At 36.2% G+C, this 27,723-nt stretch overlaps 1 protein-coding gene and 1 long non-coding RNA gene across 3 annotated transcripts in view; one reads left to right on the plus strand and one right to left on the minus strand.

Annotated features, from left to right (window-relative positions):
- Positions 1–22,097, minus strand: part of LOC107553462 (uncharacterized) — a 38,327-nt gene extending 16,230 nt beyond the window's left edge. Inside the window, exon 1 of the long non-coding RNA XR_001604966.1 lies at positions 22,040–22,097. This is a non-coding gene — a long non-coding RNA (uncharacterized lncRNA). The remainder of the gene's footprint in view (positions 1–22,039) is intronic.
- angel2 (angel homolog 2 (Drosophila)) lies at positions 21,192–27,465 on the plus strand. Of its 2 annotated transcripts, none has more exons than XM_016235648.1 (9): positions 21,192–21,337; positions 22,768–23,252; positions 23,349–23,578; positions 23,711–23,780; positions 24,356–24,777; positions 24,857–24,965; positions 25,439–25,478; positions 25,784–25,950; positions 26,932–27,465. In XM_016235648.1, exons 1-9 carry the CDS (start codon positions 21,267–21,269, stop codon positions 27,093–27,095), a joined length of 1,758 nt encoding a protein of 585 aa, XP_016091134.1. In that variant the 5' UTR covers positions 21,192–21,266; the 3' UTR covers positions 27,096–27,465. The 2 variants fall into 2 exon arrangements, with proteins under 2 accessions (XP_016091134.1, XP_016091135.1); XM_016235649.1 differs by lacking the exon at positions 21,192–21,337 and adding an exon at positions 22,184–22,354.
- The last annotated feature ends 258 nt before the right edge of the window (positions 27,466–27,723 follow it).

Here is a 27,723-nt window from a genome sequence, read left to right on the forward strand (position 1 = left end):
GATGTCAGGAAACAGTGGTTGCAATTTATTTTTTAACTCTGTTCCTGAGCATTATAACCCCAATTTGCTATTGTGTGCTGTGCATTTTACTGAGGACAGCTTCCACAACATGAGGGAGTACAGTGCCGGATTCACACAAAAGTTTTTGTTGAAAGACGGAGCAAGGGGCGTGGCAGTACTGAAACACCATCTAAGTTGTTCGCCAATCACAACGCACTGGGACAGCTAACCAATCACAACACATTTTGTTTTTTGGAAGGCAGGCCTTCATCAAGCCCGGAACTAATCGAGCCGTTTGTGCCAGGCTGGGGAGAAAGGTATTTTAATAATGTAAATTATATGAAAAATAATGCATTTTTCGAACCACTAAGCATGAGAGCATGTTCTAGTGCAGTGAATCTCAACCTTTTGGCATACTGGACCCCAGTCCAATTCAGAACCATCCCCCCAGAACAAAATGTACTCATCTATGTATCATTTGTGTCTTTGTGAGGACCAAATGCAGTCAAGTATAATTTAAGTTAGTTGACTTGTCCAGTATTTGGCCATATCATCAGCTATATTGGATTTTTCTTTCATGGGAACATGTCATGTCAAAATATACTAAATTTATACAAAAATTCATACTTCATACGGACCCCCTGGTCAAGGACCACTAGGGGTCCATGGACCCCTGGTTGAGAAACACTGTTCTAGTACACCCCCAAAACAAAATCAAGACTTTGTAAAAGAGCATAATAGGACCCCTTTAAAGAAACAATCATGACTTTAAAGCATACATTGTAATAGCTTCAAAACATTTAATTGTGTTTAATTGAAATTTTTAAAAGTGCTGAAATGAAATATATATATGGATGCATTTAATTAATCAAATAAAGGAAATGCAAGGATGCATTTAATTAAATAAAAGACATTTATAATGGTAAAAGGTTTCCCCCCCAAATAAATCCTGTTCTTTTGAATGTTCTATTCACTAAAAAAAGTTCTTGCTTTTCACAAAAATATTAAGCAGCACAACTGTTTTCAGCACTGATAATATAATAAATGCTTCTTAAGCACCAAATCAGCATATTAGAATGATTTCTGAAGGATCATGTGGCACTGAAGACTGGAATATGATGCTGAAAATTCATCTTTGCTATTTCATAAAATAAAATATAATATTATTTCATAATATTACTGTTTTTAAGATATTTTTATTCAAATAAATGCAGCCTTGGTGGGCAGAATTGAAGAATCACATTCATGAGAGTTCATCAAATATTTCCATTCAAGAAGGGCCTCACTTAGGATACTTAATAAGTATGCTCATAAAAACAAGGCATTGTAGCGACACAGAAAAGAAACTGCATACAAATATGTTTTACAACAAGAGATCAGTCATATTGGTTTTGGCAGCGTGCTGAATCACTTGAACGTGCCCAACAGGAGGATGGATGGCTACAGCACACGTGTCAACAGGAAGAGCAAGGCAGTCTGGGTAAAAACTAGTGTTCTGGCAGGATAAGACGCTAATCATCTCTCTCTTTCTGTATCTGTCTTTCGCACGGAATCATAGCGTAATTCCTGCCGAGGTGGGATAATATTGAAGGATTCAGATGAATGGTTAGAAGGGGGCTGATTAAGCCATTTCATCAGCCTATTGTGATTCTGCGCCGACAGCTCCAAGAGCTTATTCCTGTGAAGCCTTGTTATTAAGTTTCTCCAGATAAGTCTAAGTGTCTGTGACTGGCATTTTGCATTATGTGCTGGGTTCACTGTGCTGATGAGTTACTGTAACACGGTTTGGGTCACTGTGTCATTTCAGTTACTCGGGTGTCTGTCAGCCTAAAATGACTTTTATATTTTTAATACCCTCCTCTGATGAAACATTTAAAAGGAAACTGGTTACTTACAGGTCGTGGGATTGCTGGTGGATCCGATATAGTTGGCACAGTCACATCTTTTAATAGCAGTTTCTACTGACTGGCTCACAAAACAATGCTGAAATATACCAAACAAACATATATATCAGTTTTGTAAGTTCAGCATATTAGAATGATTTCTGAAGGATCATGTGACACTGAAGACTGGAGTAATGGTGCTGAAAATTCAGCTTTGCCATCACAGGAATAAATGACATCTTAATTGTAATAATATTTCACAGTGTTACTGTCTATAATGTATTTTTGATCAAATTAATGCAGCCAGGATAAGCATAAACTGCTTCTTTCAAAAAAAATTAAAACATCTTACAGACCTCAAACTTGACAATGACCTTTATTATGATTGGCTAACCTTTTCAGATGTAAAATCAGTAGCAACACTCCCACAAATCTTCTGAATATCAAATAGGAGCGGATATGGAAACGTAGGTGGTTGTATGTAAATCTGCTCATGGGTGTGACACCAATATCCATTTTTGCTGCATAAATCTCCATAAACAGTCTCGTGGACTGGGAAAAAGCTTTGCTTTATGGATGTCAGAGCGTGTCTACATGGTACATCAAACTTTTTTTATTTCAAAAGATCCAGAAAAATCCTGTTTTCGAAGATATGTCCGCTCTATTGGGTGCAAACCACTTATATAAAAGAATATCTGAACCTGACATTAACACAGATGATGAAACAGATGAAGCAACAGAGATCACTGCTCGTGTCACTTCTTTCATGAGCAACGACACACAGACACAAACACACACACACACACACACACAGAGCCCTGCCAAAATGTGGAACAGCTTCAAATTGAGGATATGAGACTTGTTTGAGGACTAGCTGGCTTTGATAGGAAACATCCCACAGATGAAATCATAGGGAGAAAGATTGCAGCCTCTGCCAGCATATCTGTGCTTTAGAAGTGAAAATAGAGCAGCACTGATTGATTATTTTAAAGAAAAGGAGAGCTAAAGATGTAAATTAACTTTGAATGTGTTCATACACACTTACAGGGGAACGCAGACCTTTTTGGCATGCCTCTCTAGGCTCCGAAAAAATATGGGACAAATACAGAGCATGCTCAGTTTTTGACTTTAAATTTGATTTAAAAGTCGGTTATGTTTAATGCATTGCCTCAGTTTCTGTTAAGTCCCTGAAATGAATGCTGTCATTCAAATGATTTTCTAACATTCAGGTCAAACAAGAAACAGTTAATTTTTGCTCTTTGCTTTTGTCGTTGTCCAACTCCCATTTGGATCAGAAAGAAAAGAGAAAGACAAGACCAATGTACTTAACTGCATCTCACATAGGCAGAATGAAGCTTTAAATTCCCAAATCAATACAATGTCCAATGTGCTGAGAAGCAATAGATATATTTAACGATAGGAAAGCATTATGCTGAACACTAGAGCCATTTTAAACTGCATAAGCACACTGCCATTTGTCAGTTGTTAAATGCAAGTTGTGGGGAACCAGCTTACACAGAAGTAACAGAAGTGTCTCAGACACAGCAAGCGAAGTTTAGATTTTTTGCGAAATGCATTCAGAATTATATCCATGTTATATCTATAGTTTAACAGATCTTGTGATGCAAGATCATCCTGTTAGAGTTTATTTTGCAGAAATAACTGTAAATGATCCTGATTTCTACATGGCTACTCACCAAAAAACATGAAATGTATAACAAAAAATATGAAAGATTGATAATGTAACCTGTATATCAGCCATAAAAAATAAAAAATAGGGGAAAAAAATAGTCCAGTACAATCTACAACACAATCTGGCTAGCAACAAGATGAATGTGGCAATAATATTACAGTAATACTAATAATGATACAGTCACGGTAAAGATTATGAAATATAAAAATGCTGGAAGATGTGATTGGCCAATTAGAATCCAGTATTCCATAAAGTCATTTAATAACAATTGAAAAATAAATAATAAAAGCATTTTTTAGAGTGTATGATTACAGTCACTGTAAAGACTATAAAAATGCTGGATGATGTCATTTAATTAGAATCCAGTATTCCAGAAAACCATTTAATAATTAATAAATAATGATCACAATGATGATAATTGTATGTATATGAAAGCAATGTGAAACAGAGTCTGTAAATGATCCCACTTTTTACATGGCTACAAAACATTAAATATATAACAAAAAATATCTTTCCTGTATATTATAAAAAATATGAAAACACAGCTTGATTGACAGATTAGAATCCAGTATTGCAGAGAGCAGTTTGTTAATAATAAAGAATGATCACTATGATGCTAAATGCAATATGTATATGAAAGCAAATGTAAAAAGATTTTCATAATTATATAAATAAATAAGAGGCTCCAAATGATCCCTTAGAGACAATTGATTAGATTCTAATGAACATGTCCTTCTTTAATGTGACCGTGTAACAGTGCTAATTGATTACAGCACTCAGGTGGGTTTTTGGTGCAAATGTGTGAATTGCTTTGACTTCCCCTTATCCAGGGTTCACGAGGGAGAAACTCTATCTAACATACTGGCCTACAGACATCTGTCAGAGGATACGAGCTGGCTGGAAGCCAAATATAATGAAAGTGAAAGTGACATGACATGTGGCCAAGTGTGGTGACCCATACTCGGAATTAGTGCTCTGCATTTATCCATCCAAAGTGCACACACACAGCAATGAACACACACAAACCGTGAACACACACCCGGAGCAGTGGGCAGCCATTTATGCTGCGGCGCCCGGGGAGCAGTTGGGGGTTCAGTGCCTTGCTCAATGTTGATTAGAGTGGGTTTTTGTTCAATGTGAGCCAAAATCATCACAATTAAAAGAACAAAAGACTTAAACTACTTCAGTCTGTGTGCATTGAATTTATTTAATACACGAGTTTCACAATTTGAGTTGAATTACTGAAATAAATGAACTTTTCCACGACATTCTTATTTATTGAGATGCACCTGTATTTGTAGCAATAGCCAACAATATATTGCATGGGTCAAAATTACAGATTTTACTTTTATGCCAAAAATCATTAGGATATTAAGTAAAGATCATGTTCCATGAATATATTTTGTAAATTTCCAACCATAAATATATCAAAACGTAATTTTTGATTAGTAATATGCATTGATAAGGACTTCATTTGGACAACTTTAAAGGTGATTTTCTCAATATTTCGATTTTTTTTTTTTGTTCAATGTGAGCCAAAATCATCACAATTAAAAGAACAAAAGACTTAAACTACTTCAGTCTGTGTGCATTGAATTTATTTAATACACGAGTTTCACAATTTGAGTTGAATTACTGAAATAAATGAACTTTTCCACGACATTCTTATTTATTGAGATGCACCTGTATTTGTAGCAATAGCCAACAATATATTGCATGGGTCAAAATTACAGATTTTACTTTTATGCCAAAAATCATTAGGATATTAAGTAAAGATCATGTTCCATGAATATATTTTGTAAATTTCCAACCATAAATATATCAAAACGTAATTTTTGATTAGTAATATGCATTGATAAGGACTTCATTTGGACAACTTTAAAGGTGATTTTCTCAATATTTCGATTTTTTTTTTGCACCCTCGAATTCCAGATTTTCAAATAGTTGTATCTCGACCAAATATTGTCCTATCCTAACAAACCATACATCAATGGAAAGCTGACTGGGTCAGGGGTATGACTGGGTTTGTGGTCCAGGGTCACATATAATGCTACATATTTTTAATGTTGCAAAAGATTTCTATATGATATACATGCTGTTATTTTAACTTTTTATTCATCAAAGAATTCTAAAATTGTATTACGGTTTTCACAAAAAAATATTAAGCAGCACTAGAATGATTTCTGAAGGATCATGAAGGATTTTCCATCACGGAAATAAATTCAATTACAGTTATTTTAATTTGCAATAATTACAAATTGTAATAATTTGCTGCACTTTTAAATAAACAATACATTTACATTTATGATTTTGTCAGATGCTTTAATCTAAGCGACTTTCCTCGCATATACATTTTTAACAGTATATATATATATATATATATATATATATATATAATAAACAAAGATAAACCATTTACCTAGTCTTGTGTGACTTGCACCATAAATTCTGGACCATATTGCAGCCAAAGGATCAAGGTCTTCATGGGCCAGTGAGCAGATAGCTGCAGCTACCACAAACTTCTTAGATGAATAGTTGATAAGTACAAAATGACCAAGAGATACAAAACAGATCTAGCCCTCAAAAATAATAATATACTACAGAGATCTGGTTAGTATAAATATTAAGTGCTGCAGTATTAAGAATGTAAAACACCCTGCCAAACAACCTCTTGTGTATGCGCTCACTCAGCATGTTTCTCACCGGGAAGCCGCACAGAGCTGACAGGACCTGCAAGGTACATCTGAGGCGATCAGTGTTTCTCTAGTGAAACAAATGCCGGGACAGCTGTTCCAGCTGGCTGAGTAAAGCTGACCTCAGACAGAACACTCCGGAGGTGGATCTTTGGAAAGGTATCAGAGATTCAAGGTGTTTGAAGCTGCAGCCAGCAGCAGCAACACATTTGTGATCCGGCCTTATCACTTGCCTGTAGACTATTGTGTGATGTGGTAAAGTGGCTATGAACTGACTCAGAGAATAAGCCGACAGCACATAAACAAAGCAAGGTGAGTTAGTCAATGTGACATTTGAATGTAAATTCCAACGACAATGAAGTGGCGCTTTAAAAAAGACCATAACTGCAGTTGTCCTTGGATAACCTTTTCTAACACACATTCCTTAAAGGGACAGTTCACCCAAAACATGATTTACCCACCCTCATGTTGTTCCTGTATGATTTTCTTTCTTCTGGGGGACACAAAATAAGATACTTTGAAGACAATGAAACAATGAAAGTGGGGTCCAAAACATCAAATTTTTAAGGGCCATGATGGACCATTCAATCCGAGACTGTAATCTCACATTAATATGTGCATGCACGCTAACAATAATACGGCTGAACGGTCAAATGCTCATTTTGGCAAATAAACAGTAAAAACCATAAACAGACGAGATGAAAAAAATCAAATATGTGTCAGAATATTGGATCCGCACATTAGGTCTTGCAGTGTAAATGCGGCCAAGGAGCTGTGTGGATAGGGAGAGCTTTATTCAGACATTGAAGAAGGCTACAAGGCTAACCGTGTAGAGAATTTCAGGTAAACTTTTGTTAATGAATTCCTCCTACACAAAGGGCTGATCGGATTGTGCAAGGAGAGACAGGTTAGGATGTCAGAATATAACTGTTTCTCCATGCGGTGGATGTGGGCTTTAAAGTCAGAGTGTTAAAACTGTAGACTATTGTGTGATGTGGTAAAGTGGCTATGAACTGACTCAGAGAATAAGCCGACAGCACATAAACAAAGCAAGGTGAGTTAGTCAATGTGACATTTGAATGTAAATTCCAACGACAATGAAGTGGCGCTTTAAAAAAGACCATAACTGCAGTTGTCCTTGGATAACCTTTTCTAACACACATTCCTTAAAGGGACAGTTCACCCAAAACATGATTTACCCACCCTCATGTTGTTCCTGTATGATTTTCTTTCTTCTGGGGGACACAAAATAAGATACTTTGAAGACAATGAAACAATGAAAGTGGGGTCCAAAACATCACATTTTTAAGGGCCATGATGGATCATTCAATCCCTGAGACTGTAATCTCACATTAATAAGTGCATGCACGCTAATAATAATACGGCTGAACGGTCAAATGCTCATTTTGGCAAATACACAGTAAAAACCATAAACAGACGAGATGAAAAAAATCAAATATGTGTCAGAATATTGGATCCGCACATTAGGTCTTGCAGTGTAAATGCGGCCAAGGAGCTGTGTGGATAGGGAGAGCTTTATTCAGACATTGAAGAAGGCTACAAGGCTAACCGTGTAGAGAATTTCAGGTAAACTTTTGTTAATGAATTCCTCCTACACAAAGGGCTGATCGGATTGTGCAAGGAGAGACAGGTTAGGATGTCAGAATATAACTGTTTCTCCATGCGGTGGATGTGGGCTTTAAAGTCAGAGTGTTAAAAGCGCTGATCGAATCTATACAGAATACAAACTAATGAAATGCATGATAAGCAGCATTCTAAATGGAAAACAACTTGGTACTTTGACAGTATACATATACACATATATACATACATAAATGCATCATTTCATTCATATATTGATGTTTTTCTTTTCTTAGTTTAGATAATTGACATTTGAAAAGTTTTTTGCATTTAAAATAAGATATTCATTGCTTAGTATTAAAAGCATAGGTCTCAAATGTTAAAACAAAAATCATCTATACATAAAATATATTAAAAAAAGAAATATATACAGTATTTAATCTATTGTTCAAACGTATGGTATTTAAAGATATATGTATTTTTTTTAAAGAAGTCTCTTCTGTTCACAAAGGCTATATTTATTTGATCAAAAAAACAGTAATATTGTGAAATATTATTACAATTATTACAATTTTTAAATGAAAAGTTTTAATTTATTCCTGAAAGCCATAATTCTAATATGCTGATTTGGTGCTCAAGAAACATTTTTTTATCATCAATGTAAAAAGTCTTTATTGTCACTTTTGGCTAGATCTTTGAAAAAAAATCTTGACTACCCATATGCATTTTCTTTGCCTTTCATTTACCTTTAGGAAAAAAAACATCAACAAGAATAAAAGTAGGGATGCACCGATATGAAAATTTTGGCCGATACCGATAACCGATTATTCTTTATTTTTGAAAGCCGATAACCGATATGTTGGCCGATAAATCTATATCCAAATTGTTATATACTTTTTGAGAGCCTGATTACAAAAAAGGTCTCATCATTAAAAGCCACATCCCAAACACTTCAACATAAGCAGCCTAGTTTGAACGGTGTACGTTTAAAACAGCGCGCATCTGAAGTGTCTCTGAAGGAAATAATGCATTATTTATCGGCTTTAAGATATCGGCCAAATTTTCTTATCAGGCCGATACCGATAACAGAGAAAATGAGCCGATATGGGCCGATACCGATATGGTGGCCGATATATCGTGCATCCCTAAATAAAAGTCTTGTTGTCTAGTTAGAGCAGCAGGACAGACTGTCCTGTTGAGCACAGAAGAAACTGCCAAATAATTCCCAGTGAGCAGAATAGAACAGTAATATTTTTTAGGTTAGCATGTGTCTGATGCAGTGAGAGAACCTATCAAACTTCCTCGTAGTAATCCAGGGACCGAGCATTAATTACGACTCCATCTAAATCAATGAAATAACAACTTAGTTCTATTGGAGTGTGTTTAAAAGAAAACCAATGCATGTGCACTCTCTGCGATTTGGGTCAGAGGCTGGCAACATGCCTGGCTGTAATGCCATTGTGGCTCTCAGGAGCAGCTGTTCAATGGTGAGTAATTTGACAGCAGGTTGGATTTTGTTTTGTGGAGATAACAACAGGCTGTGAAGATGATCACGGTGCACTGACTGAAACCGCCGCTACATGCTGGCAGTCCTGTGGGTTTCTACTTGAGGTGCAGAGCAGAATAGACTGCTCAGAAATGCTACAAGACCACTAATAGTAGAATACAAGGGAGGCAGATTTCACTTCTGCGCTCAACCATGTATTAGATGCTGGAACATCTTGTTTAATTAATGCAGAGCTTAGTAAAGGCCTGAAATGTGGCTGTGGCAAGCAACAAGGTTATTTTTGCTCCTTCTTACGGGTAGGGATGTAAACAAATCAACCAAGTTGGCATGTAACTTGTCCTGTAATATTTGTACTACAGCCATAAATGTTAGTTTAAATTATGCGGTATGATGAGGTGTGCTATTACATTTCTATCTAACTTGGCAGATGATAAAAGCAGACAAAAAAGCCCAAAACTTGCATTATAGGAGGAACCAGGTCATATCTAGAGACCAGAATATCATAGCAACTCTTTGAATTGAAGCAAAACACACTAGCAAGCACCAAGCGATGCCCTAGCAAAAAGAAAACCACAGTAACCAAATAGCAACACCTTTCTATCCACCAGAAAAACAACCTAGAATTGTGACTGAGTCTTGAAAGAGTAAAAATGTATTTGTAGAATAATGTAACTGAAAACACCCTTTTTAAGCATAACAGCTCATCATATTATTCTTATAATCCTGTAAATTGCCATCTAAAAAGAGTCAGGGTGTTTAATGAATTACTTGTTTTTATAAAGCTTAATGTGTTCAATAAATGTTAAAGGATGTTAAAAGATATAGATACAGTCAAACCAAATATTATTCAGAAACTAGATATAATTTTTGATATATTTTTTACTAGAGGGTGCAGAACACTATAGTTCGTTTATGTAAGTGAGGATAGCAAAATAATGTAAACTGTGGCATATTACACCCAAAGATTCTTCAGAGTGGACTAACAGTAAAATTGATAAAAATGTGGGACCAAAAATTATTCAGACACTTTGACCTGACCATGTTTTGCTTAAGTGTTTTTTCTTTAATTGCTAATGCGAACTTTTTACACCACAGACTGAACTAAATTAAGCATTGCTTGGTAATTGGTTGACCTAAATTGGTATTATCTAATTGTGTACTTAAATTTAACAGCTGACAGCTATTCAACCTGATTCGTTCTTGTTCTTGAATTTGTTCTGACACAGCTGAGCTATTTTGATATTTTATTTCCATTTTCTAAACTATAGCGAATAAACTGTGATAATGTGACAAATGTTGAAGGTGAAGAAATTTTGGTTTGACTGTATATGATTTGATAAGATGGACTCTTTTTTTAAATAATGACTCGTAATAAAAAACGTATAGCACGCTTTATAGTCGAATTAAAAGCTTTAAACATAAATTCACACATATTATGTGCTTTTGTATACATTATCAACTCTATTATCTGTGCTTAAATGTATTCTCCGCGCTGAAGCCCCACAAGGCTATAATAAAGCCCCATTGTCACGTTTAACAACACTGATTTAAACATCTTTACACTTCCTCACATCCTGGCCTCTAATACATGTCCCGATACACGGAACTCTCCTGAACAAGTGATCAATACCTGAAAGGAAAGAGAGATTGATTTCTCCCCTGCTCTCATCCATCAGTGTCTCCAAAATGAATACATCCATCTGTAAGCATATTGCTTATCGACCCCGAGTAAACCAAGATACAAAGCAAATGCGCAATTATCAAGATGCATTGCGAAGTCGCACGAGGCTTTTTGTCATTTGAATTTGGGTTACCTGATTTGCTCCGAATATGATTAAAGTCCCTATGTCCAGCTGATTTAAAAAGAGCCTGGTCTGTAATAAAATAAGAATAAATGGATAAAAAGTTTAAAAAACAGTCTTTTATAACATTATAAAAGCCTTTGCTGTCACTTTTGATCAATTTAATGAGCCATTGCTGAATAAAAGTACAAATTTCTTTAAAAAAAAAAAAAATCTTACTGACCCCAACATTTTGAATGGTAGCATTGTAAAATTGAATTTACCACTAAACTAATCCAACAAACAGATAACAGCTTCTCAATTCACAGGCATGCTGTTATTTGCAATTTTATTCCATCATACTTGAGCAACAAATCTGCTAGTCTTTATCTATCTAGAAATCATAGGCTTATTTGGAGCTTTTTGTCTATTGATCATTTATTCATTTAGCAGACAGTTTTATCCAAAGTGACATTCAAATGAGAAATGCTAAAACAATCCGTTTAAAATCTTAGGAAAAGTAATGGCTGCAAATGCAAGAGCTATAATCTAGCCTCTGCTTAATTAAATGTTCGGTTTCATTTATGCATTATATCTACAGTCTCTTTAGGATGTATGACTAATGTTATGCAGGAGCACATCTTGCAATTGCACTCGGCTCTATTTTAAGTTCTTAGAGCTGTAAATTATGCAGAGACTGGATTGTAGCGGATGTGTTGATATCCTCCTCTCACATCTCTGACACACAGTGTAGTCAGGGCTAGCATAACAGCGGGATGCTAAATGTGAGAAGCTTAGTCACAAAATGAACTTCCCACTCTGGCCTTACTCAAGTTGGGCAACTTCATTGTGCTTTCATCTGATTTTTTTTTTCTATTCACATCTCACTTTTCAGATTTTGAAATTTTGAGTTTGTGGCACAAGATATGTTGCTCTGACATTTTTGTAGCCATGCAAAATTTATGGAATATTTTGTCTCACAATTCTGAGTTTGCATCTCACAATTCTTACTTTCTCCCTCAAAATTGCAATTTACAGTATATCTTGCACCATGATTCGCACCAGCTTGCAGTTCTGACTTTACATATATTCTGAGCTTATGTCTTGCAATTCAGCATTTATATTTAGCAATTCTGAGGAAAAAGTCAGAATTTGTTTATTCCTTGACAGAAAAGGGGTCTCCATATTGTATTACTTTCTATGCTGTAGCTCAGGAGAAAGACTACAACAACACTTCTGGGTATCGTGGTGGCAGATTGCCTGTTAGATTCGAGCCTGTTGGAATTGGGAATGTGATAAAAAAAAAAGGAAAAGGAAATTAAAACCTTTTAAATGCATCTCGCATTATTGCTTGTTCCATCTGCAAATCATCTGTCTTGAAGTGCATTTTATCAGGAGTGTATTCATGGAGCTCAAAATGAAAATTTCAGAGAACAAAATACAGCACATGAAACCTAAGTAGAAATATACATGCTGAGAATATGCATTGTGCCTGAAGTATGCTTATGGATTACTCGAGTCTTACAGATGCCAGTAAAACACCTTCATAAAAGCCTCGCACCATCCTACAGCTATCAGATCATGCAAACCCATTTACCATGCCGCTTGATCCCGCAAGGAATACAAGGCTAAAAGTGTCTTTTTTTACACATTTGAATGCCTCAGTAGAAGTGCATGAAATTACACTTCAAATTGGCATGCGTTTTCCCTCCCTACAGAGAAGGATGCATTCCCATGTCTTGGTACATTAATCAACTGGAAATTGAGACAACGGGTGAACACACTACGGCTGTCAGAGAGCCGAATGTACAACTTCCACCGCCTCAAACAAACCAGAGGGTCTCCGGTATCACTCAGTTCATTAACATTTTATACAGAGAATACAACATAACAGCCCTGTGGAGTGAGTCTGTCTTTTTTTACATCGGCTGCAAGCAGAAAGGAAGGGTAAACACACTCTTTTGAACCTGTAACACAGACGGTTCTGCTTCCTATAGCGCGGTTCCAGAGCCAACACAAAACCGCAACAAACGGCCTCAAATCTAGGTTGTTTCCCAACCTAGAAAGTTCCTGTAACAGGACTGCCAGCATCCTTCAAACAAATCTCTCTTCGAAACAAATATGAAGAAAGAGCTGTTAATTAGATAACACATTTACTCAGTGTGTTAAAGGGATAGTTCACCCAAAACTGAACAAATCTGTCATTATTTAGGCTACTTACCCTCATGTTGTTCCAAAACTGAAAGAACATTTCTTTCTTCTGTGAAACATAAACTTATATTTCACCAACATTCTTTAAAGCAACTTCTTTTTTTTAACCTGTGCAGATTCTGGAAATGAAATGTGGTTACATAATCTTACATTTAAATCAGCAGCGCCTCAGCGTAACGCATTGACATGCGCTAGAAAATCCGGTCCCTGGGGATGTTTAGTATATTCTTGTTTGATTTATCCTACAATATTCAGACATTTATATATCAAGGGAGAGAAATAACTTACAGAATTTCTTAGAAGCTAAATAGGCCTGAAAAATACATAGTTTGAAGTAAAAATTACAAATTTAAGTGGCCTGTTTGCCTGGGAATTACTTCTGTTAAACACGCAAGCCTCTAATTCGCATTTTTTTATTCATATTTCACAGTATTTTCTAAATTAAATACTACTACACTTTTATATATGGAATACATTTCACTGCATTTAACTCAACAAAAGGCAACAGTAATGAGTCTCGTAATGTCTCAAATTATGTCATTTTAGAGTTCTCTCTGAATTGTGCTTAAGATATGCCACAGAGAGCCACAAAAACAGATTAATTAGCTACATGAACAAGGTCATTGGCTGATGTCTGAATCCTTTTATATCGTGCTGGCACTGTCTATCATTATGAGTAGTGTTTTATTTTACTGCTGAAACATACTTTAATAGTCAGATCATGATATCAATATTTTTTTTAATCAAATAAATGCAGCCTTGGTGAACAACTTCTATCAAAAACATTTTTAAAAAATCTTACTGACCATACTTTATTTATTTTTTAAATGTTAGTCTATCTATCGATCTCTTTTAACCTGTAAAAGACTATGTCAAGTAAATAAACTGTGCCCTCATTCTTTATTTTAACACATTTTATTTTAGCTAAATCTAGCCTGAGACAGAATGATAATCAACTGTCTATCATTATGAGTAGTGTTTTATTTTACTGCTGAAACATACTTTAATAGTCAGATCATGATATCAATATTTTTTTAATCAAATAAATGCAGCCTTGGTGAACAACTTCTATCAAAAACATTTAAAAAAAATCTTACTGACCATACTTTATTTATTTTTTAAATGTTAGTCTATCTATCGATCTCTTTTAACCTGTAAAAGACTATGTCAAGTAAATAAACTGTGCCCTCATTCTTTATTTTAACACATTTTATTTTAGCTAAATCTAGCCTGAGACAGAATGATAATCAGCTCAGTGAATATGCATTTTTTTAAACGGTGAATGTTCTAGATAATGAGAATACAGATATATTTTAGATCTGCCCACTGATCTGAGACGTGGCATGGATGTGGGGCTTGAGACCAGCTACTCAGATGCTTAAAGAGAGAGTTCATAATATTCATAAGATCTAAGGAGTATCCTCTCTTAATCTATCCAGATCAACCTTTGCCATGTAGCGCTGTCTGTGTCACTCAGATGTCAGATTTAAGCAATGGATAGTGCGATGCATCTTAAGAAGACATCCTAAACAGAATTGTTCCATCTTAAACTGTGACCAGAGCAGCTATATATAGCAATATATCACTCAGATGGTATGACAGTTCACACAATAATACACTCTACAGTGTAAATATCTGTCACTGTAAATATAATATAATAAATAATATAATATAGAGTTTGTGGAACATTTACAGTATATTAGTACATTTATAGTTACTGTTACTCTTTACACTTTAATTCAAAAGTTTGAGGTCAGATTTTAGCAAAGTTTTTCAAAAGATGTCTTATGCTCACCAAAGCTGAATCTATTTGATCAAAAATACAGTAAAAATAAACGGTAAAATAAGATTACCATTTAAAATAACTCTGTTACTATGTTATTCCTGTGTGTTTTCAGCAAGCATTACTGCAGTCTTCAGTGTCACATGATCCTTCAGAAACCATTCTAATATTCTCAAGAAACATTTCTTATTATTATCAACGTTGAAAACTGTTCTGCTTAATCTGAACTTGAAAGAAAAGCGTTTACTTGTAAAGCAAATATTTTGTAACAATATAAAATGTCTGTCACATTTGATTAAATGTGTCCCTGCTGAATGAAAGTATTAATCTCTTTCTCAAATAAATTAATTAATTCTTACTGACCAAAAACTTTTGAATAGTAGTGCATATTTATATTTAGTGTATTTTTCATAAACAAATAAATGTCCCATACAGAACCCTATGGCATAACATAACCAAAAATCCATTTTCTATTCCAATAATAATATTTACATGTGTAAAACTGTGAACATGATTGAAGATCAGTCCTTTTGGAGAGACAATATAAAACAACACTGATTAAAAAGCGGCTCGATTTCCAACCAGCCGAACATGGGAGTCATGCTCGATTACTATTAAATCAATAGATCTGAGCCGCTGGTGGCCTGTCTTTGCTGTAAGGTAATTATATTTTAATTCAAGTCACATTTTACACACCAGCTTGATCCTATTAAAGAATGAGATGGGAATGGCCTTTGCTCGCTAAACTACTAATCTACTTCTACGCCTGCCACCTGATGTTTCACGTAAAGACTGACTTGTAATAAACCTCTGGGCCTTCGACACTACAAAACGACGAGAGTAATACCAAACAGTATTTCTATTACTTTACACACATGACAAGCTTCATAATAATAACACTATAATGAGAGTACTGTACATTAAAATAATCATGTTAATCTGTTAATCATGTAATTTGTGTCTTTTGCATTCATTGGTGGAAAATGAGCTGATTGGGTTTATGGGTTTTTAAAATATTGCAATAAATTCAGATGTTTCATTGCTGTGACATCCTAAACAGTTCTCCAGTCTCTCTATTTCTTTTCAAAGTGTCTCATTTCTCAATGACCCTTTTTCTCATACTGTCCTTGGGGAAGGAAAGACTTGAAAATGCATTTCACACATCAGACTAAATTAATGCAAGACCTTCGTCTACTTTGACCCAGTTACCGTGACACTTCTTTAACCTGGCCTGCCTCACGGTTATCTGCAGATGTTTAATATTCGATGTCTGTGTGGTCAGAAGGACCAAGGTGAACCTCAGAACTGCTGAGGCTGACAAGTGTTATAAAAGAAGCGGTTAATGTTTCATCCCTGCGTTTTTGCATGATAATTTTCTGCATGGTCTGCATGGAAATTTACATGTGTAAAACTGTGAACATGATTGAAGATCAGTCCTTTTGGAGAGACAATATAAAACAACACTGATTAAAAAGCGGCTCGATTTCCCACCAGCCGAACATGGGAGCCATGCTCGATTACTATTAAATCAATAGATCTGAGCCGCTGGTGGCCTGTCTTTGCTGTAAGGTAATTATATTTTAATTCAAGTCACATTTTACACACCAGCTTGATCCTATTAAAGAATGAGATGGGAATGGCCTTTGCTCGCTAAACTACTAATCTACTTCTACGCCTGCCACCTGATGTTTCACGTAAAGACTGACTTGTAATAAACCTCTGGGCCTTCGACACTACAAAACGACGAGAGTAATACCAAACAGTATTTCTATTACTTTACACACATGACAAGCTTCATAATAATAACACTATAATGAGAGTACATGTCATGTAATTTGTGTCTTTTGCATTCATTGGTGGAAAATGAGCTGATTGGGTTTATGGGTTTTTAAAATATTGCAATAAATTCAGATGTTTCATTGCTGTGACATCCTAAACAGTTCTCCAGTCTCTCTATTTCTTTTCAAAGTGTCTCATTTCTCAATGACCCTTTTTCTCATACTGTCCTTGGGGAAGGAAAGACTTGAAAATGCATTTCACACATCAGACTAAATTAATGCAAGACCTTCGTCTACTTTGACCCAGTTACCGTGACACTTCTTTAACCTGGCCTGCCTCACGGTTATCTGCAGATGTTTAATATTCGATGTCTGTGTGGTCAGAAGGACCAAGGTGAACCTCAGAACTGCTGAGGCTGACAAGTGTTATAAAAGAAGCGGTTAATGTTTCATCCCTGCGTTTTTGCATGATAATTTTCTGCATGGAAATTTTAAAGCAGAACTAAAAATAATGAATCCTTTCTGAGACGTCTCCTTTTTCAATGCAAACCCCAGCTCATTTCAACAAAATGTTGCAGTTCACTGTCTCCTAATTATAGTCTTTCTCTCAGTATTACCTCCAATTACAGCACGACACCTCCTCTTCTAATGTCCCTTGCTGTGTCAACCTGATCAACACGCTTTCTACGCCAAATTACACCCACCATCCAACCAATTTATATTTAGTAAATGAAGACATTTCAGCATATTTATTTGTTTATTTACTTATCGGTTTGACAGCCTCCCCAAATAATGATTTTACAGAAATGTCCTCTAAAACTGGTATTTATGCAGCAAAGGCACAGCAATATGAGCTAATGGGCCGTGTCGGTGGTATATAGGGTCATGCTGCCAGACAGATGGCTGGAGAGCGTTGATCAGCCAGCCGCCTTATCAAAAATAACAAAAAAGTTTGGATTTGTGGGACCATGACTTCATTGTTTATGGCACATTTTGATGCTCACATTAACAATATCACAAATATTGAACATAAGGTAATCTGCAAGTTGGATTCATCTATGCAGTCATATACAGTTAGAAAAAATTGTGAATACCCATTATTATAAGCGTTGATATAAATGTACAATTATTTTTTATTTATCTATTTGTTGTCTATATTCTTGTATATATAGTATAAGTTGTTTTAAGCAGTGTGTAGCACAAGTGATCTGTGAAATGGTTGACTTGTCAGACTTCCAACAAGGCCAAATCTTGGGATCCTATTTAGCAGGAGCGTCTGTAACCTTAACAGCCCAATTTGTTGGTGACTTAAAGGGTTAGTTCACCCAAGAAATTAAAATCCTGTCATTAATTACTCACTCTCATGTCTTTCTAAACCCGTAAGACCTCCGTTCATCTTCGGGAACACAAATTAAGATATTTTTTATTAATTTTGAGAGCTCTCTGACCCTCCCATAGACAGCAATGTAATTACCACGATCAAGGTCGAGAAACGTAGCATGGAGATTGGTAAAATAATCCATGTGACATCAGGGCTTCAACCGTAATTTTACAAAGCTACGAGAATACTTTTTATACGCAAAGAAAACAAAAATAACGACTTTATACAACAATTCGTCTCCTCCGCGTCACCCTAGCGCCATTTTGGAGAATATCCACTGAACGCAAACATCATGTGCTGTTCTGTGTCAACCGAAACCACACGGATACATTGTTTTAATTCAAATCAAAGCGTAAATAAACATAGAAAACGTATCCACGTGACGCAGCTGACACAGAACAGCATACGCTGTTTACATTCAGTGGATACTCTCCAAAATGGCACCAGGCTGACACGGAGGAGACGAATTGTTGAATAAAGTCATTATTTTTGTTTTCTTTGAGTACAAAAAGTATTCTCGTAGCTTCGTAAAATTAAAGTTGAACCCCTGAGGTCACATGGATTATTTTACCGATCTCCTTGCTACGTTTCTGGAGCTTGATCATGTTATTTACATTGCTGTCTATGGTAGGGTCAGAGAGCTGTCAGAATTAATAAAAAATATCTTAATTTGTGTTCCGAAGATTAAAAAAAGGTCTTACGGGTTTGGAACGACATGAGGGTGAGTAATTAATGACAGAATTTTCATTTTTGGGTGAACTAACCCTTTAAGAACAAGTCTTTATGGTTATGATCGCATCCACAAAGTACGGCAAGACATCGGTGAAGACGAATAATGGGCGAAAACTGAAAGTGTATGAAAGGGACGATCAAACACTAAGAAGGACTGTGTGCAAACAACACAATATTACCACAGCAAAGTGACAGCAAACCTCAATATTTATCCTTAATGACTCTGTTTCCATGAAAACCAACCATAGAGATCTTCACAAAGCCAACATCCATGAAAGAGCTGCAGCTGCTAAAGCTTTTATCACAGACACCAATGCTAAAACTAGAAGCATATTATGTCATGATCATAAAACCTGGACAGTTGGAGCACCAAAATGAACTTGAACTTGCTTGAATATTATCAAACCACTTTGTACGGTTTTGGAGAGAAGGGTGAGATGTAGATTCCTTCCTCCAACTGGCAGATGTTTTTATGGACTTTAATAAATATTGCCATTTCTCAGGTGTTCGCATTATTTTGTCCAGCCCCTGTAGCTACAGTACTTAGCATTCTGGTTCACATCAAAATGTAAGAAAAGCACACTTAGCGCTGATTTCATAAGCCTGAGTTTTGAAGTCCTGCTCCAGAGATGTTCTATATCCCTAAAATAATATAGTGAGAGGTTTAGAATCAAACAGCCAATCATAAACTGCCTCAGTACTTACTTCATTAACGCACTTTGTACAACTGTAACAACTTTCTAGCACTTAGTCTTAATTCATTAATAACTGGAGTCATAAAAACATGAGTATTTTTGCTGTATGTTTCAGGACACTTCTGGACTCACTAGAGCGAATCTACATGGTGACATTTCCACAGATCATTTAAAATTATTAAGCAGGTCACATGACGTCTTAAAAGGAACACTCTACTATTTTTGAAAATAGGCTCATTTTCCTACTCCCCTAGAGTTAAACAGTTGAGTTTGACCATTTTCGAATCCATTCAGCCGATCTCCGGGTCTGGCGGTAGCACTTTTAGCTGTAGCTTAGCATAGATCATTGAATCTGATTAGACCGTTAGCATCTCGCTCAAAAATGACCAAAGAGTTTCTATATTTTTCCTATTTAAAACTTGAATCTTCTGTAGTTACATCGTGTACTAAGACCGACGGAAAATGAAGAGTTGTGATTTTCTAGGCCGATATGGCTAGAAACTATACTCTCATTCCGGTGTAATAATCAAGTAACTTTGCTGCCGTACCATGGGTGCAGCAGGCGCAATGATATTACGCAGCGCCTGAAAATACGCTAAATTCCGTCAACATAACCAACCTGACGTGACCACCTGCTTGCACAGGGAGCGTGCTGGGGACTATTTTCAGGCGCTGCGTAATATCATTGCGCCTGCTGCACCCATGGTACGGCAGCAAAGTTCCTTGATTATTACGCCGGAATGAGAGTATAGTTCCTAGCCATATCGGCCTAGAAAATCGCAACTTTTCATTTTCTGTCGGTCTTAGTACACGATGTAACTACAGAAGAGTCAAGTTTTAAATAGGAAAAATATCGAAACTCTTTGGTCATTTTTGAGCGAGATGCTAATGGTCTAATCAGATTCAATGATCTATGCTAAGCTACAGCTAAAAGGGCTACCACCAGACCCGGAGATCGGCTGAATGGATTCGAAAACGGTCAAACTCAACTGTTTAACTCTAGGGGAGTTGGAAAATGAGCCTATTTTCAAAAATAGTAGAGTGTTCCTTTAAATATGCAAATAAGTAGGGTTTACAAATTTACACTGTTAAATCTTGAAACTTCACTGCTCATGGTTAATGACTGACCCAAGAATATATTAAATGTGTGACAAGACACAAACCAGTCAAGATAACCCAGGATCCTAGTAAAGAATAAATTTAAGGTTAAGAATTTTACTTGTGAAAAGACCATGTGTATATTGAGTAGAGTAAAGCCACAATACAAGAGTGACCTCTAGTGGTTACAACATATGTTCACATAATACATAACACAATTAAATTTGTCCCTCTAATAGTTACGTTTTTTTCCTTGATATGATAAAATATTTAATTTGACATAAACTGAATAAATCACAAATTAGTTGCATAAATAAATAGATTCTTTATTTTTAACAGGAAAAGGCCAGTGACTAAAACCACGGTGTCGTCCAAAATTATGTCACAGTAACAGAGCACGAACCATCCACAGACAGAAGACAGACATGCACCAACAATCTGAGCATTTCAATGGGACATCGACAACAATCATTTAATATCTGGATCGAAAGTTCGGCTTTGTGTTTATCGTGGATTCTCGGGTAAGAAATATTCAAATTGCATCATAGTTTTATCGGTAAAATACACCGGTAAGTGAAACGCGGCCGAATAGCCAACGCGTTTCTAATGAATACTCTATCGATCTAGACTTTATAAAACGGCAATTGCTTGCTCAGCGTTATCATCAATATGCTCAAAACATTTGCAGCGACTAACAAATTTGCTTGTGCACGACTGTTGTAGTATTTTGTTACATCACGCTTTCCGTCATGCCTAGTCCGACGAGTTTGATTCTTTTCCGCGAATCGATTCTTTCGATCAGTTCATTTCAATGAACCGGACCAAAACATTTCAGTAGTTCTTTTACATCATGTAACAGTCTTTAACCTAGCGACTACACATTCCATACTTTAAAACGTTCCAATACATCCATATGCTGCTGTTTATTACGGATTTTTAGTTCAGTTTGTTGCAGCCATGATTCAGTTCTTAATTAAACGAGTCATTAAAACCGAAACATAATTTGCATTCATATAAAAAATCTATCTAAAAACGGTATTTTACTGCTATAATATAAATACTACAAAAATGTATTTTAAAATGATTAAAAAGGTACTTTAACCCACTATAAGTAGTCTCCCAAATGCATAAATGTAAATACTAACTCTCTTTCGAATATGTATATTAAAATGTCTTACAATCAAAAAATAAACATTCCAGTACGTTTATTTTCTGCTACTCACTTTTCGCGCCGTCACTCCAATCTCTATCGTGCAACTTGCACGCTTAACAAGCGTCGACTCAATAGAAAAGATCCGACTCACTGAACGATTCGTTCACGAATTGGAATCGGACAATGTCGAGTGACGTCATATTCAAACGCCATCTGTGTGTCTGTTTTGCTAGCATGCAACAGCTAACAGTAGACGCGTTTTCACAATAGTTTTTTGAGTTTCACTCAGCAAAGATGGTGCTAGAAAGGGTCGTTTTATGATAATAGGGCGCTACATGCGTCGACACACGAATGTTAACTATGTCAGACCAGGAGCGTCTCCAAAGTAAGTTCATATTTGAATTGTGAGATTTGCTTTTGCTGCTGACTGTATTGAAATACAAAACAACATGATAATATTATAATAATATTATTCTAAAACAATTATAGAGGATTTTAACAGACTAAATTAAGTTTCATTTTACGGTATTTACGGAAACATTCTGATGTAGTTAATCATGTATATTTATTTTTCATATTTAATAATGTAACTACTCATTTCCTTATTTCCATGCTTAGTTTCTATTTAAATCATGTTATTTTTTGGGGGGAAATAGTTGCATAAATACATTTATAAACACTAACAGATCGTTCCAATGATTGTACCATATTTCAGTTAACTACAGTTAGTGTTTTCTGAATCCTGGAAAATATTTCAAAGATTTTGCTCTGTGGTGTTATTTATCTTTCCTCTTGCAGTCACCCCATGTTTGGCCGTTACCTGAGCACAGTGGGCTTTCCGCCAGCTCAGACCGTTTACTACCACTGGAGACACTGGTATCAGCCTGGTCATTTATGGTCGACATATCCATCCCACCTGCAGCATCCCTCGTCCTCCTTCAGCACTGTCAGACACCCCTCCTGTAGGCCCCCAAGACCTCCAAATCCATACAACTGGAGCTCCTGGAGGCAAACTGGAATACTGCCACACGCTCAACCCAGACGAGGCCTTCAGCTTTCTGCAGGTCTGATGGACCACTGTAATAGCGAGCCACCACAGAAAAGAAAGAGGAGCACAGACGGGAGCCAAGCAGGGGATAAATCTCAGCGCTCACCCGAACGTTCGCCTCCAAAAGGCAGCAGGAGTCCAAAAGGAAGTCATGAATGGCTACGCAATGTAACCGGCGCTCCAGTTCCTCCTGGAAAATTTCCATCAGACCCAAACAAGTCTCCATCCACACCAGGTGAATGATTTAAACTTGAATTTTAATTTAAATTGATGTATTGTTATTGTTGCTAATGTAGTTGTCCATAAAAAGCCCAATCTTTTACCTCAACAGAGTTAAAGAGACATTGGGAGGATCTTTCTCACCTCTGTAATGCTGCACCGTCTATGAATGGAGGGAGACAAAAATGGCCATTTGACTTTTCTGTGATGTCCTACAATATCCTCTCACAAGATCTGCTCTGTGATAACACGTACCTTTACAGACACTGTCATCCTCCAATTCTGAATTGGTGCCATAGGTATCCAAACATCATCAAAGAGCTGGAACAGCACAGTGCTGATGTAAGTGAATGATCCATTTGTGAATGAATAGCAGAACAATGTTCATTTTATGTTTATGTTCTTTATCTGTTATGCTCAGTGGGCAGGAGTAGATGATTTCCTTAAATATCTGCAATAACTTTTTCTCTATAGATAATGTGCCTGCAGGAGGTGCAAGAGGACCACTATAAGCAACAAATCAAACCCTCACTAGAATCTTTAGGTACTTTACTTCCTTGATGTCTCGGTGTATATTTAGTTTTGTTGAGGACTTTAGATGTTGTATATTATTCTGAATATTTTCTTGGCATGTACACTACTGTATAAAAGTCTTTTTTTTTTATTGGATAAAAAAATTTTGTGTTTGTGTAATATTGTGAAATTTTATCAGTTTAAAATCATTTCTATTTTAATATACTTGAAAGTGTAATTGAACCCATTTCCTATTGATCGATGTTAAACTTTTGTGCTGCCTAATATATACCGTGATTAATTTTTTCAGGAATTTTTGATGAATAGAATATTCAAAAAACAACAGCAAGCATGTATTTAAAATATTTTTTTAACAATGTAAAAGCGTGTCACTTAACTGCCACTTAATCATTTCAATGCATTCCTGCTGAATAAAAGCAATGATTAATTAGAAAAAGAAATATTATGATGTTATTGAAATGGGAAAAAATTAATTACACTGCAAAATAAAGTGGACTTTTGAAACGTACTGTATTTATGAAACAATAAATAGTGATGAATAGAATACTTCATTTTTAATGCTGCAATCCTTGGCCCATAAAACAGGCTACCATTGTGAATACAAACAGAGAACGGGACTGAAGCCTGACGGATGTGCTGTGGTCTTCAAACGCGAGCGCTTCTCTTTGGTCTCCTGTCACCCTGTGGAGTATTTCCGGCATGGCATCCCTCTACTGGACCGTGATAACGTGGGCCTGATTGTGCTGCTCCGGCCCATTGACCCCCATAGCTCCCTCACCAACATCTGTGTGGCCAACACACATTTACTGTACAACCCTAGACGTGGGGACATTAAACTGGCCCAGCTGGCAATGCTGCTGGCAGAGATAAGCCGGGTGGCCCAGTTACCTGACAGCAGCATTTGTCCTGTGGTGCTCTGTGGGGATTTTAACTCCGTTCCCTGGTCTCCCCTGTATCACTTTATTAGGGACCGCAGACTGGAATATGATGACTTGCCTATCGGAAAGGTAGAGAATCCTGCAACATTTCCTCACTCTGATTTTTTTTCGGACACATTTTAAAAGGTATGACTTGTTGATTTTGCAGGTGTCAGGACAGGAGGAGAACCCGAGGGGACAGCGTATTCTAACTGTGCCAATTTGGCCCAGAAGTCTGGGCATCTCTCAGCAGTGCCAGTATGAAAGCCGAACAACAGGTCACCTTTCAGTCCTTATTACATATAATGTAAACAGATAATCATTGCCAAGAACATTTATTAGAACACTGACAGATAAATAACATTATGTTCCACAGTGTGTTGAAATGTTATTTCTTTTGAAGTGATTTTTGCAGTGACTCTTAACTAGTTGGTGTCAGTGTACAAGAGGAGTTGTAGTGCATGTATGATATAATTTGTTCTCAAGTTTACACAATAAGTATCCAGATACTTATTTTTAACTTAATTGTTTTATCATTTAAGCCTTTGGCAAATGCCACTTGCTTTGGTATTTTGTTATTTAATGCAATGTTATGCATACATTTTTAAGTGTGGCTTAAGTGTCAGAATCCTTTTTTTGGGCCATATTATACAGTAATATTGATTTAAACAGAGGCAGTCCCAACCTTAATGGCATTCTGGAATAACTTTAAAGATTTCATTCTAACATTTAGTTTAAATTCTTTTCACAGATTCTGATTTGAGGGATTTAGAGCAAGCAGAACTGGATGGGTAAATATAAATCCATATCTCTACAGGGCCTTGGTTGATTTAGTCATCCCAGTCACGTTGATAAAATTATTACAATATTACATCTTCTTACCCCTAGTTTCTGTATATCTTTTGTGTTCCTCAGCCATTGATGTTTTAAAACCTAACTGACTTGACAGTCAGTGCTGTTGAGCAAATTTAAGGTGAAGAGATTGGACAGCTCAAAGTGAAGTGTCCTATTTAAGTCCTGTGAAGCGTCTTTTCTCAGCGAGTCGATCTTTAAATTCAAACACTAATTATTCTTCTCTCATGTGATCTGTTTGTAGTTTTATCAAGCCCAGCATCGAGCACTGTTTGAAGCTGACCTCTGCATACTCCCACTACCTGAAAGAGAGCGGTCACCCAGAGATCACCACATGCCACTCACGGACAGCCATAACCGTCGATTACATCTTCTACTCTGCAGCTCTGGGGGATGTGATGACTCAAGCAGGTTCGACCATTTCTATTCTCTTTTAAATTCCTTGGAAATGCTCTGAAATTGTTGTTGTGTAATGTAAAATTTAATTTCAAATAGAAAATCAGATTATTTAATTCTACAGCTATTGTGGTTGCTGTCACCGCATTCTTCATCAGAATTGTAGAATTACATCACTTGCTCACCAATGGATCCTCTGCAGTGAATGGGTGCCGTCAGAATGAGTTCAAACAGCTGACTAAAAACAGAATAATCCACATGTCTCCAGTCCCTAACCCTATTTTATGAAGTGAAAAGCTATGTGTTAAAAAAAATCCATAATTTTAACTTTAAAATATACATAAGGCTTCCTCCAGTGAAAAAGTCCGTACCCTGTTGTCCTTTCAGATCAAAATCCAACAGCATATTTGTTTAGATCTTTTTTTGGACTGTTTTTGTTTGTAAACAGTCTCTCCTGATTCTCTCTCTTTGTGCATATTTCTCTCCTGATTCAGACAAATTACTTTTTTACTGGAGAAAGCAATATTATGGATAGAGGGCTTAAATTAAAAGCACACTAATGACAGATTTATTTATTATAAACAAGCAGCTTTTACTTCACATGATGTTAAATGATGAACTGGAGTCGTGTGGATTACTTGTGGATTATTGTGATGTTTTTATCATCTGTTTGAACTCTCATTCTGATGGCATCCATTCACTGCAGAGGATACATTGGTGAGTAAGTGACACAATGATACATTTCTCAAAAAAAACTTGGAATAGCCTGAAAGTGAATACGTTTTCAGCAAATTAATATTTTTGGGTGAACTATTCCTTTAAGGATCCTCAAAGAAGAAGCTGATGCCACTGGACTATCAATGTACATGTTATATCACTGCTCCTGTAATCATGTGACCTCTGATGCTGCAGTTTGCTGCAGTGCAGTACATTCAACTGCAAAATTTCTGCTGCTGCTGGTTACCATGGCACTGTTTTTTTCCCTCGTTTACCCAGAATGCAGTGTGCCACCAGAGAAGGGTCTGCAGCTGCTGGGCAGGTTATCCCTGGTGGAGGAAGATGAACTCCAGAAGGTTAGCGGTCTTCCCAACCAGCACAACTCCTCTGACCACCTGCCACTTTTGACACGTTTCCGTCTGCACCCTCAAGTTGATGGCTGATAGAACAAAAGTGTTTGGGAGTATCATACAGCCTTTAATATGTTTGTAGTCAGAGAAGGATAATTTTTCTAACAAACTCAAAAAAAAAAAGTTCTCATGTTTGTTTTACACCTTTCACAGATTATCTTGAGACAGTCAATAACAAACTTGAAGCAGAAGTGGAACTTGGAGGTTATTGATAACTGATTTACCCAGTGCATTATGGGAAGGTGACATGCACACGGTAATCAATAAACTAGGGATGTTTTATTACGAAATATGGCAGCTTTGACACCAAGTGAGTCATTTAAAATTTTTAATTTTAATTTTTTTTTCAAGGTTTTACGAGGTAACTATTTGAGACTTGCATCATTTTAAAGATTATAAGGTGAAAAAAAATAAATGATTTTATGTTCAAGCTGATATTTGTGTAGTGTTGTGGTTTTGCTCTTTATTTTGGCACAAAAAAGCAAAAAGGCAACATGCCAAGAACAGAGAAATTCTGGAATCCATGTCTTTTTTTTCACAGTTATGCTAATAATATTTTATTCAAATATTTATTATGTTTGAAAAATGTAAAATACGTGCATTTTACTAATTGTATTAAAATGGTGTTGCCCTGTTATAGTTATTTTTTTTAACATTTTAA

The sequence above is a fragment of the Sinocyclocheilus grahami genome, unplaced genomic scaffold, assembly GCF_001515645.1.
Source record: "Sinocyclocheilus grahami isolate Dianchi unplaced genomic scaffold, SAMN03320097.WGS_v1.1 scaffold473.1, whole genome shotgun sequence".
NCBI classification, from domain to species: domain Eukaryota; kingdom Metazoa; phylum Chordata; class Actinopteri; order Cypriniformes; family Cyprinidae; genus Sinocyclocheilus; species Sinocyclocheilus grahami.

Excerpts from the sequence above, each read along its gene's own strand:
- angel2 (XM_016235648.1), top strand. The coding sequence starts at position 21,267 with ATGGGACATCGACAACAATCATTTAATATCTGGATCGAAAGTTCGGCT. Across the intron at positions 23,781-24,355 it reads ACCCTCACTAGAATCTTTAG|GCTACCATTGTGAATACAAA; the intron begins GTACTTTACTTC and ends CCCATAAAACAG. Across the intron at positions 24,966-25,438 it reads GTATGAAAGCCGAACAACAG|ATTCTGATTTGAGGGATTTA; the intron begins GTCACCTTTCAG and ends TTCTTTTCACAG.